The sequence below is a fragment of the Neophocaena asiaeorientalis genome, unplaced genomic scaffold (genome assembly GCF_003031525.2).
Source record: "Neophocaena asiaeorientalis asiaeorientalis breed wild unplaced genomic scaffold, Neophocaena_asiaeorientalis_V1.1 scaffold40, whole genome shotgun sequence".
NCBI lineage: Eukaryota > Metazoa > Chordata > Mammalia > Artiodactyla > Phocoenidae > Neophocaena > Neophocaena asiaeorientalis.
The window spans coordinates 1400255-1412324 of NW_020185335.1; the positions used below are offsets into that span (position 1 = coordinate 1400255).

A 12070-nucleotide genomic window follows, 5' to 3' on the forward strand; every position below is an offset into this window, starting at 1 on the left:
AGTACGTCTTTCCATCACAGCCTCCAAAGAATCTTCTTCTGCCTCATAAGCTGGACTGCACAGAGGATCAAGAGGGAGTACAAAATGTGGCCATTGACGGACTTGAGACAAATCACTGTCTATGCCTTAGTGAACCTTGATATAAGATTGAGAACATAATTCCTTCTCCTTAGTTTATATAATATGAATTATATAATGCTGCAACAAACTTGGGCTGAAAAAGGAACACCCTGCAAAAATAGCACTAGTAATAAGCCAGTTGCATTGATCACCCAGCATAACTGACTTGTGCTGGGTTGCAGGTTCTGGAGCGTGAAGAGGCTTTGATAAAATTACGAGCAGACTTTGCTTCCTATACAGCCACCCACCGACATCCCTCTAGCTCCTCAGAAGACTGTGAAGACATCAAAAAGGTGGGAGAACTTTTGCTTATGTGTGCCTGGTAGGATTGGGCCGAGTTGGGTTTGATTCTGGGCTCTCCTACTTATTAAAATTTTTATACTACATTTTATATTTTATTTTATATTTGTGTCACTTTGGTTAGCCCTGCCACAAGGATAGTGTGTATAATGTATGCCAAGCCCCCAAGGAGTGTGTCTGGCATGATTAGATTTTGGAATTGAATTTTGGAATTGCACCTGTCTCTTAACTCACATCCAATGGTACATCTAGACAAGACAGAGGCTCCTTTTGGCTTGCTAGCTTCAAAAGAACCATCCAGCCTTCTAGTTTCTGGCTGGAGTTGAAAAGCAACAAATTTAGGGAAGATTATTAATTCAAATCCACTCCCTTTTAAAAAAACTCTTATGTTTTCAAAATTCAAAGCCATCTCAAAAGTTGATTCTAATAATGAATAAGCATTTAAACCATGTAAACAAATGGCAGGATTTGACCAACAAATATGACAGTGAAAACTAGGTTAGGGTCCCTTCTAGGAGGTCTGAAGTCAGTCATGCCTGAACTCGAGGTACCAGGCAAAGCCAGCCACACGAGGCCATGCTGATGCTGAAATAGTGGCAAAGCGGAGTGGCAGAGAGAGTCAACACATCAGCTCTCCAAGGGATCCTCTAGTTGGGGAGTGGAGATGCTTCTTTTTCCAGGACTTTCTGATCCCACAAGGTTTAGATGAACTTTGGAGCTCTTCCTTGTACATCTGTCAATATTTATTTTAAAAGTCAGTCCCATGTTATTCATATCCTGACCTACAGCAAGATCTCATACACTCCATGTTTGTTTTCTTTTTGTCTGAGAAATGTCTTTATTTCTCCCTCACTTTTTAATTTTTTATAGTGGTAAAAAACACATAACATTAAATTGACCATCTTAACCATTTTTAAGTGTACAGTTAGTTGTGTTAAGTATATTCTCATTGTTGTGCAATAACTCTCTAGAACTTTTTCATCTTGCAAAACTGAAACTGTATCTACTAAACACAAATTCTTCTTTAATACTCCATTTTTTAAAATGATACAGACTTCCTCAAGAAACAGAATCCACTTTCACCCACCATTTTCTATATCCTACCCAAAGCCTTCACATTATTTGGACATTCTATTCAGGCTAGAACTACCCACATCACATTTAGTGCCAGCCGTCCTCTCCTCCCTCAGCTGGCCTGGCACACACTGGGCCTTTGAGTCTCTATAGGGCCCACACCCAGGTCAGACGGTGATTGCCCTGCATTTCTCCAGCTGTCCCCCTCTGTCTTCATGCTGCAACCCTCCTTCATTGTCAACTGTGAAATCACATAACTATCTCCCCAGCATCCCCTGATGCCCAGACAACTAATTGTTCCTTCTTGGCCATGTGTACATGTTCCTTCCTGCCTTCTCTGGTTACAGCCCCTTCCCCTCTCCTTCAGGGTAGAAGCCAAAGTTCTTGCTGAGGGAGGGACTAAGAGCCCTCTGTGATGTGACTGCCCCCTAACCTCCTCACCTCCTCCTTCTCTCCCCATCACTCACTCCACTCTAATCACATGGCCTCCTGCATGTTCTGCCCCCAGGGCCTTGTCATCAGCTAGCACTGCCCGCTCCCCCATCTGCAGAGCTCGTCCCTCAGATACCTCAACATGGCTCACGCCCTCACCTCCAGCAAGTGCCTGCTCAGAGGCCACCTTCTCAGTGAGGCCAACCCATCTATCCTATTTAAAACTGTAACCCACAGCCTCGCCCCTGCCTGCCCCATACATCTCCATTCCCCTTTTGCTGTTCTGTTTCTTCCATAGCACTTATCAACTTTTGTTTTCTGTAAGTCACTACTTTACGCTCTTTGTCTGTCTCATCCCACCAGAAGGTCAGCTCCCTGGGGTTAAGAATTGGTGTCTGTGTCGTTTGCAGCACCTACAGTGCGCACAGTGCCTGGCACACAGTAGGTGTCTTATCAATGACACTGAGTGTTACAGGGAGGAAGAGGTGGCTCCTTTTGTGCACATTCCATTCCGTGTGAGCATGAGAAGAAGTCTGCCATGTCCTTTCTTTTTTAACTCTCTTTTTACTTTTTTAAATTGAGATATAATTGACATACCAGAAAACTCACCATTTAAAGCGTACAATCAGAATGGACTTGAGGACACGGGGAGGGGGAAGGGTAAGCTGGGACGAAGTGAGAGAGTGGCATGGACATATATACACTACCAAACGTAAAATAGATAGCTAGTGGGAAGCAGCCGCATAGCACAGGGAGATCAGCTTGGTGCTTTGTGACCACCTAGAGGGGTGGGATAGGGAGGATGGGAGGAAGGGAGATGCAAGAGGGAGGAGATATGGGGACATATGTATATGTATAGCTGATTCACTGTGTTATAAAGCAGAAACTAACACACCATTGTAAAGCGATTTTACTCCAATAAAGATGTTTAAAAAAATAAAATAAAAATAAAGTGTACAATCATTGGTTTTTAGTGTATTCACAAAGTTAGGCAACAGCACCACTAATTCCAGAACATTTTCATCACTCCAAAAAGAAACCCATATCCACAAGCAGTCACCCCCACCATCCTCCCTCCCGCAAACCCTGGCAACCACTATTCTACTTTCCGTCCCTACGGATTTGCCTGTTCTGGACACTCAGAATTCTATAAAGCTTTCTTCCCCCATGTCCTCACCCTGCCCTGCTCTTCCATCTGCCCAGATACTGAACCACCTGCAGGAGCAGAAAGACAGCCAGTGCTCGCACGTGGAGGAGTACCAGAACCTCGTGAAGGATTTGCGCACGGAGCTAGAAGCCGTGTCGGAACAGAAGAAAAGCATCATGGAGGGTAAACCATGGGCCAGCGGGCTGCGGCAGAGGGTAGGCAGCCAAGGAAGCCAGAGCCCCGCTCTGAGCAAGAAGCACTCTGTCTTGTCCCGCTGCAGACATGTTGAAGCTGGAGCTGGACCTGCACAGGCTGCGGGAAGAGACATCTGCCCGCGTGGAGAGGAAGGACAAGGAGGTCGTCATCCTGCAACGGCGACTGCAGGAGCTGCAGGTGCAGTTCACTGAGACCCAGAAGCTCGGTTTGAAGAAAGACAAGGTAAGGCGAGGAGCTCCGTGGTTGGAACTGCCAGCAGGGACCTGTGAGGCCAGGCCTCGGCAGGGGCGGGTTCTGTGGCCCCGCACTTGCTGTGATTGCTTGGGGAGCGCCCACACATGCGCAGTGAGACTGCGGTGCTTCAGGCCCAGGGGCAATTCTGAGCTCTTCCCTGGAATTTCTCATGGCACGTAATAAATAAATAAAACATCAGGGGCCTTAATAGAGATGTGGACTCTGTAAGAAAGGGGTTCTTCCCCAGCCCTGCAATAGTGAGTTTGGGACACGCTCGTATTATTCCCTTATGCTTTTGTTTATGCCTAAGAGTAGAAAGAAATGCTATAAAATAATGTGCAGCCTTATTCACAATTTCATGTGAATTTCAATTCTTTAATTACAAATAACTTACAAATATGCAAACCAGGCAGTTTGAAAATATTAGTGGAACTATGCCCTAGAAGGTCTGTAGTTACCAACGTAAATCAAGCTCCTAGAAAAGCGTAAGACAGGAACCAAGGGCCGAAAGACTCTGAAACCAGCGCAAGTTTCTGTAGTCAGTACTGTTTCAACTCTAAACTTTTACCAGAGCTAGTAGAAATAATCCAATTGATTTGAGTGGCTGGTCATTCAAACTTCCTATTTCAAGGTCTGGAGGTGATTCACCAGTCAAAATAGAGGTATTTGGAGAGATGTTGAAGAAGCAGCAAGGAGTCTGGATAAGCAGCTTCGAGTCACTCATATATTCATTCAACAGATATTTTTGAGCTCCTATTATATGCCAAGCACTCTTCTAGGCATGAAGAATATAATAAAACATGTGCCATCCCTATTTTCATGGAGCTCACATTTCAGTCTTTAGAGACAAACAAATAAAACTAATATACAATAAAATGTTAGGTACTAATGAATTCCTAAAACAGCTTGGTGGCTGTTTTCCCCAGAGTGGTCGGGGAAGGCCTCTTTGATAAGGTGACATTTGGGCAGACATTTGAATGAAGTAAGGGGGCCACCCAGGCCAAAGTCTTGAAGAATATTCCAGGCAGAGGCAACATCAAGGGCAAGTGCCCTCAGGTGGGAGTCAGCTTGGAAGCAGAGAGGGTGGGGCGGCAAGAGGTGAGGTCAGACAGGTAGCCAAGTACCAGATCATGAGCGTCCCGGGACGTCGTTGTAAGGACTTTGGCCTTTTTCTAACTGAGATGGACCCAGTAGAGGTTTTGAACAGAGACATAACAAGATCTGACTCGCCTTTGTAAAAGCCCAACTCTGACTGCTTACAGGGAGGCAGGGAGCCCAGGTGGAGGCTATTGCAACATCCAGGCGAGAGAAGATGGTGGCTGGAAGAGGGCTCAAGACAATCTCTAACTGACTTCGCCCTGCCACTGCTCAGGCCTCTATCAGCATTAACACTTTGCTTCCCTCAGCTCCTCCAGGAGAAAGATGAGATGCTGCATGAGCTAGAGAAGGACCTAGCGCAGCTTAAGAACACCCTCGTAAAGAAGGAGATGGAGTTGGAGAAGCAGCAATGCATGACAAGTGAACTCGAAATTGCCATCCAGGAGGAGAGACGGGATAAGTGCAAGGCCGAGTATGGGCACCTGGGAGCTGAGATCAAGAAGCTGAAGGACTGTCTCGAAGATGCCAAACAGCAGCACAGGCTGGCTGGTGAGGCCCCCGGGCAAGCACTGTCCCCACACACTCCAGCCCACAGGGCCAGAGCAGCCCCCTCCTTTCCCCAATGTCCGTGTCCCTCTCCCTCACCGCTTTCTCACTCCGACCTCCTCATGATCTCATCTCATCTCACAGCACTTAGGACCGCCCTCTAAGCTCCTTCCTTCACCCCAACCTTACCTTTTCTCTGAAGCCCCCACCACACAGCAGGTGCTCGGGTTGGGAAGGCGGACCGCTGCTCTCACACGCCCACAGTTTTCTCTGCAGTCGCAGCTGAAGGCCCTCTCCTTTCCTCACCACGGAGAGCACAGGGCTCTGTACCTTGCTTCTTTGCATCACATTCCTCTCCACCTTCTCTGGGACCTTTGTCACACCATCCACTTCTTCCTTCCCTGGTTTTTAACGCTCTCCTGTTTCAGTCTCCACACACATTCGCTTGCAGTGTGGGTTGTGTCCTTGCTCCTCTGCCAAAAGTGCTTTCTCAGAAGTCACCAGTAACTTCTTGCCTTGGAAATGGGGTTGCCTTTGAGTGATTAAAATGTCCTGGAATTAGATGTTGATGGTTGCACAACTTTGTGGGTCTACTAGAAACCACTGTACTGTACACTTTAAAAGGATAAATTTTATGTTATGTGAGTGATGTATCAATTTGGGAAAAAAAGAAGGTCCAAAGCATGTCTTCCTTCCTCGCCCTCCTCTAACTCTCTGGGTGTCCACACTGTTGGTCCCCCGCACCTCAACGGTTGTTTATTAGCTTTGGAGACACAACAGGTCCCTTGTTCTTCCATAAATCTCACCATTGTTTCCTCTTTTCCCTCCTGCCCTGACAGTGGTCACCCATCTCTAAGATTCTGCCCTCTCCTCTCCTCTCTACACTCATTCCTTGATGAGCGCCTCTGCTCCTTGTAGCTGCATTTCTTTGCAGGTGACTCCAATGCCTAGAGCCCCAGCCCTGACTTGGCACCTGGTCAGTCTTGTCTTTAGAGACTAGCTCCACCTGACCAACCCACCTTCCCCACTAACCCAACATTCCCAAAGCTGAATCTACTTTCTTCCCTATTAAAAAAAATCCTCCTCCCTTCTTCCGGGTGTATAATTATTTCCGTAGTGACACCATCTTTCTTCCAGTATCCCAGGCTTAAAAAAACGGAGAGAAAAGTGATATTTAAGTAGAAATGATAGGAGAAACTACCGGAAGTGGGGATATATTTGGTGTAGAGAAACCCCAGTAATCAACTTACTCCTTCATACCCAGTGGAGGCAAGGACGTGGGCTAAAAGGATATTGTCAGAAGTCTTTCTCCATTCTAATCCACTCCAATTTTCCTAAAGCACTCTTTCCTTTATGGCAGGTCCCTACTCAAGAACCCACTAAATCATGTCTAAACATTTCTCTCAGGCTTTCAACGTCCTCCAAAACCCCCTCTGGTCCATCCACTTCCTCAATTCTGTCTCTCACCATTCCTTCCCACTTTCCTTTCCAGTTAAGCTGATATCTTCCCCATCATCTTCCCACATGCCCTCCCCATTCCCTTCACTGTGCCCTCCACCCCGAGAATTCCCTTTCTTCTCCTTCTTCTAAGGCCCAGCTCAGCCACTGTTCCTCCATAAGTCCATCTCCAGCTGTACTTCCCTGCTTTGGTCTTCCTTCCTGAGTTCACAGTGAGTTTAACATTACTGTGTTCTCTATGTCAGGTAAACCAATTACAACTCCCTCACTAGACTCTAAACTCCATGAGGGTCAGGATTTGTCTTCAATGACAGGATGAGTTGCAGAAGAGATACCAAGCAATTTTGACCAATTTGTTTAATTTTAGTCAAGAAGGAGTTCACGACTGGTTGGGTAGCTGAAGACAGATAATTTATCAGAGCTCATTAGGAGTGATAATGAAATAGAGAGAGATGAGGACAGATTGGAAATTGAAGTAAGTCACAGAATGAAGGAACAGACTTTTGGTTTTTTTGGCTACATTGGGTCTTCGTTGCTTCACACAGGCTTTCTCTGGTTGCAGCAAGCGGGGGCTTCTCTTCATTGTGGTGCGCAGGCTTCTCATTGCAGTGGCTTCTCTTGTTGTGGAGCACGGGCTGTAGGTGCGCAGGCTTCAGTAGTTGTGGCACATGGGCTCAGTAGTTGTGGCACGCAGGCTCAGTAGTTGTGGCTTGCAGGCTCTAGAGTTCGGGCTCAGTAGTTGTGGCACACGGGCTTAGTTGCTCCACGGCATGTGGGATCTTCCCGGACCAGGGCTCAAACCCGTGTCCCCTACATTGGCAGGCAGATTCTTAACCACTGCACCACCAGGGAAGCCCCAAGGAACAGACTTTTTAACTGGTCTCATTTGAGAGTCTGATCTTCACACATACTCCCTTCACACATGGACATGCCCCGGGCTATCTCCTGTCTTCTGCAGCTCAGCAAGCAGCCCAATATAAAGAAGAGGCCATTCTGGCAAAGGGTAACCTGGAGGATTGCCATAGGAAACTGCAAAGCTGCATTTGCCTGGAGAAGCAGAAGGCAGAGACCATCCAGGAGCTCCGGAGAGAACTTCAGAAGCTGCAGAAGGATTCCCTAATGGCTGAGGAGGAACTCGCGCCCAGCAGGTACCACAGGTTCCCCTCCAGACAGAGTCTCTGTCCCTCGTAAGCCAGTTGGGACCCTGTGGGCTGCTGCCCAGGAGTTGGGTAGCAAGCCCCGGGCAGCCAGCCCACAGTCCACCGACATGGACCCTGAAGTCCATCCACCTGTTTTTGCCGTTTTGCTTTAGGAAACGGATAGCGGAGCTGACATCAGAATTATCTGAGTTCTCGAGAAAGCTTGAAATTTCAGAGAAGGAAAAGAGGCAGCTTCAGAAGACAGTGACTGAGCAGGATGTAAAACTGAATGACCTGCTAGATCGTATAAATCACATTCAACACCAGGTGTGGAGGGCAAGTAGGCAGCCAGCTCAAGCATTTGCTCTGTTTCAGATTAAATGCATTGCTCTTGGGAATTCCCTGGCCGTCCAGTGGTTAGGACTCCGAGCTCTCACTGCAAAGGGTCTGGGTCAATCCCTGGTTGGGAAACTAAGATCCCACAAGCTGAGCGGTGTGGCCAAAAAAAAAAAAATTGCATTGCTCTTTATTTGGGAAGATGCCACCACCAATCCATTGCAAAGTACTTGTCCGGAATTTGTTTTAGAATGCTAAGCCAGCCAGGCAGCTCCAGTTCCCACAACCAATAAGCATTTTCAGGGGCCAAGCTTAAAAACAGTCAAAGGAAAATATTATTTCTTTTTCTAGGACTCAAAAGCTATCCTTCTCAGTCGATTTAAAGTTTTTTAACTTTGAATTATTCCTTTTGTGCTTTTCTAAGATTTTTTAAAATTTATTCAAAGAGTATTTTATGTGGAAAGACTTGGTAAGTAAGTGGGACCTGGATCTATAAATAAAATAAGTTGGTATTTCTAATTTAACAAAGAAAAACTGTTGCTGAACCTAAGAGGAAACTTTTTTATTAAACACGCTAAATAACCAAGGAGTTGGCCTCATTTTTTTTTTTTTTTTTTTTTTGGTACACGGGCCTCTCACTGTTGTGGCCTCTCCCGTTGCACAGCACAGGCTCCGGACGCACAGGCTCAGCAGCCATGGCTCACGGGCCCAGCCGCTCTGTGGCATGTGGGATGTGGGATGTGGGATCTTCCTGGACCGGGGCACGAACCCGTGTCCCCTGCATCGGCAGGCGGACTCTCAACCACTGCGCCACCAGGGAAGCCCTGTCCTCATATTTATTTCAGCCATCCCTGTGCACAGTTGTCTGGGCTGGGGGTTTTCTCTGCAGAAATATGGTGCCTGACTTGCAGCCCCGTGTTTGTTTTCTCAGAACAGGAAGCAAGCCTCCTCCAAATGCAGTCTAGAAGAACAGCTTCAGGAGGAAACCAGGTTGCTGGAGGAGAAACAGGAGCAGTTGAAAAAGAGTAAAGAGCAGGAGAAGTTACTGCAGCAAGAGCTCGAGATATTCCGACAGGAAGAAAAAAAGAAAGAAAAGATGGTGAGGAGAATCTGGGAAGCCTCGGGATTAAGAATCCAAGGCCAGACCTGAGCCCAGCTGGGCCTGGTGGGAAACAGAGGCTGAGGGTGCTCAGACTTCAGGAGAGAAGGGAGGGAGGGGGAGAAAGACAAGTGAGGAGGGCAGAGAAGGCCTGAGATACATGGGGTGCAAACTGGAGCTGTGTGTGAGGGCAGAAGGAGGGGCTTCTGCAGGAGTCTAAGATAACACCTCCATCTGGGCTTTGTTTCCTTAATTGGGGAGCAGTCAAAGGAGAATTTGAGAAAGTTGGAGGAGGAAAATGCTAATCTCAAATCACAGTTAAAGCAATGTTCTGCGCAACTAGATTCCTCTCTCTGCAAACAAAACAGCACCCAGCAAATCAACCAGGAGCTGACTCGTAAGGTGAGTAGACAGAAACCCCAAGGGGGTGAGAAATTTGAACCCTATGACCCTTGACCTGAAGTTGGCACCTAGCTCTCCTCCATCACAGAAATGCCACTAACTGCCCAGCCCATGTGCATTCTGGGGCACCGGAGCCCCCACTTCCCTCCTGAAGTGTCACCCACTTGCTGGCCGAGAAGTATTTCTTCCACATGTAGAAGGTCTTATTTAATATCTGGTGGAGCCCCAAACCATCTGGCCTTTGGCATCAAGGCTTCCAGAGCTGCATTTTAGACCAGAGTTGAGTGAGCCCATTGTTTGGGGCAATTTGCTAGGGAACACTTCCAAAAATAGTCCCAAAGCACAAAAATGGGATGAAAGGGGACATGGTTATATTTCATTACACGAATTAAGACGAGAGGAGTAAATGGCACCTAATGTATGCGAGGCATTGTGCTCACATTCAGTCATTTGCTGACTGTCGACTTACGTCCTTGGCATATGCCTTCCATCTGCTGGTTTACAGAGGAGAGAAAGGCTGAGGCTCAGACTGACTGATTGGTAAGTGACGGGATGGAGCAATATTTGAACCTGGATCATCTGGCTCTGCCACCTGACCTCTGCCCTTCATCCTGAATGGCAATACGTGCCCCAGATGTACCCATTCCGTATTTCTGGACAAGAAAAAAATACAGCATCTTGATTAGGTAGTCTCTTGAATTATGAATGAGAGACCAAGCAGCTCTGATTCCTTCATAATAAAGAGTTCATCTTAAAATACTATGACCACTCTAAGCGTAAGAATAGCACTAGGCAATAGAACTCTCTGTGATGATGGAAAAGTTCTAAATCAGAGTTACCTGGTACTACATGCACTAGCCACATATGGCTATTGAGTGCTCGAAATATGGCTTAGTATGACTAAGGAACTGAATTTATAAGTTTAATTTTAGTTTTATTGAAATGTAAATAGCCTCATGTGGCTAGTGGCTGCCATATTAAACAGCAGAGGTCTGAGGCACTGATGTTTCTGGAGTTTTGTCACTCAGAGATATAAATCTCTCCTCTAGTGTGATCCAGAGTTGAGGCCTGAATCACTCAAATCCCCAAGGAACTGCTTTCAATATAAGGAATACTGCCTAAGTATTTAATATAGGCCTGTTATCACATTTGCCAAAAGAAAGGGAGTTATGTAAATGTGCAACTAGAAGCACTAATTTCAGAGTTCCTTTGATGGGAATCCAGAGGCTGGAGGAGTTTACGTGTGTGTAAGCATGTTCAATTTTTTAAAAGCATGCCCCACATATAACAGACTTTTTGAATCAATGGAAACAGCCATTAGAAAGAGGCTTAGTTTTGCATTCTAAACTGCATTTCCTTTCATCAGTAGTCCATATTTCAATTTTAAACACACTCTGTCAGAACTATATGTCCAATTCATCCCTAGTATTGCCCAATGCACTATTTCATTCAGTCCAAATAAATCATTTAGTATATTTAGTGAACACCTATTATATGCCATGCTCTGAGCTACAGGTAGTGGGGATACAGCAATGGAGAAAGCACACACAGTCCTGCTTTCATGGTGCATCAGGTCTAGTGGATTATGTCAGGAGTTGAGGCATAATGCATACCACTGAAATGTCGCATCGTATTTCCTAACCTAGAATTGGATTCCAGGTTAACACTAACCCTAACCCTAACCCTAACCATGAGACAGTTAACTATTAACAGAAACCATCCAGTTACAAATGTAGGACCCGTGCTTGGCTGGCACACGTCAAAGGCTGCGGAGTCTGTGAAAGGGACTTTTCGTGTATTTGACACATCATGGCCCAGTACTTCCAGTACTCCTTGTATTGGGAAGACATGCTATCTAGAAAGGAAGTGTGGGAGAGGGGTGCAGAAGAACCTGGAAAGGCAGCTCTTCCTCTTCCAACAGTGAGGGGAAGTGGGCATTATCACAGTCTGCTGGGCAGGTAGTTAGTGCAGGGAGGAGAGAGCCCTGTGCCTGTCCATCTGTGGACACAGAGGATGCCTCCACGGCCATGAACCTTGACAGTTATGTTCCCCCTCCCTAAAGATAACCCTTCAGAAGGAGACAATGGCGAGTCTGCAGATTCAGCTGGACAAGGCTGCAGCGAAAGAGAAGCAATACCTCCAGACCACGGTCAGTAAAGAAGTCTATGAGGAGGTATGCCGGAAGTCAGCCTCCTGCCAAGACGACCTAACACAGGCCCTGGATAAGGTGGGCTACACCCTCTCATCTCCAGGGCTGTTTAATATCCAAGTTATCCCAGCAGCATGAAAGGTGAAGGAGTCGATTTCCTGCATAACTGGCTGTCACCAAGGCCATCTGCAAACCCTTGCATTGGCTGGGATGTCTGTCCAGAGAAGGCCTGCTTCTCCTTAGTGAGGCTTTGGGGAAGAGGGGGATAGAGGCCAAATCTAACAAGTCTTTCTGCCCATGGCTAACCCAGGGGCAAGGTC

At 46.6% G+C, this 12070-nt stretch overlaps 1 protein-coding gene across 1 annotated transcript in view; it reads left to right on the forward strand.

Moving 5' to 3' along the window:
- PMFBP1 (polyamine modulated factor 1 binding protein 1) overlaps positions 1 to 12070 on the forward strand; it is a 37096-nt gene that overhangs the window by 17382 nt on the left and 7644 nt on the right. Inside the window, exons 5-13 of the mRNA XM_024735706.1 lie at positions 303 to 413; positions 3130 to 3256; positions 3354 to 3511; positions 4930 to 5170; positions 7584 to 7773; positions 7938 to 8091; positions 9032 to 9199; positions 9464 to 9601; positions 11664 to 11828. Of these exons, the coding sequence (XP_024591474.1) occupies positions 303 to 413; positions 3130 to 3256; positions 3354 to 3511; positions 4930 to 5170; positions 7584 to 7773; positions 7938 to 8091; positions 9032 to 9199; positions 9464 to 9601; positions 11664 to 11828 (1452 nt within the window). The remainder of the gene's footprint in view (positions 1 to 302; positions 414 to 3129; positions 3257 to 3353; positions 3512 to 4929; positions 5171 to 7583; positions 7774 to 7937; positions 8092 to 9031; positions 9200 to 9463; positions 9602 to 11663; positions 11829 to 12070) is intronic.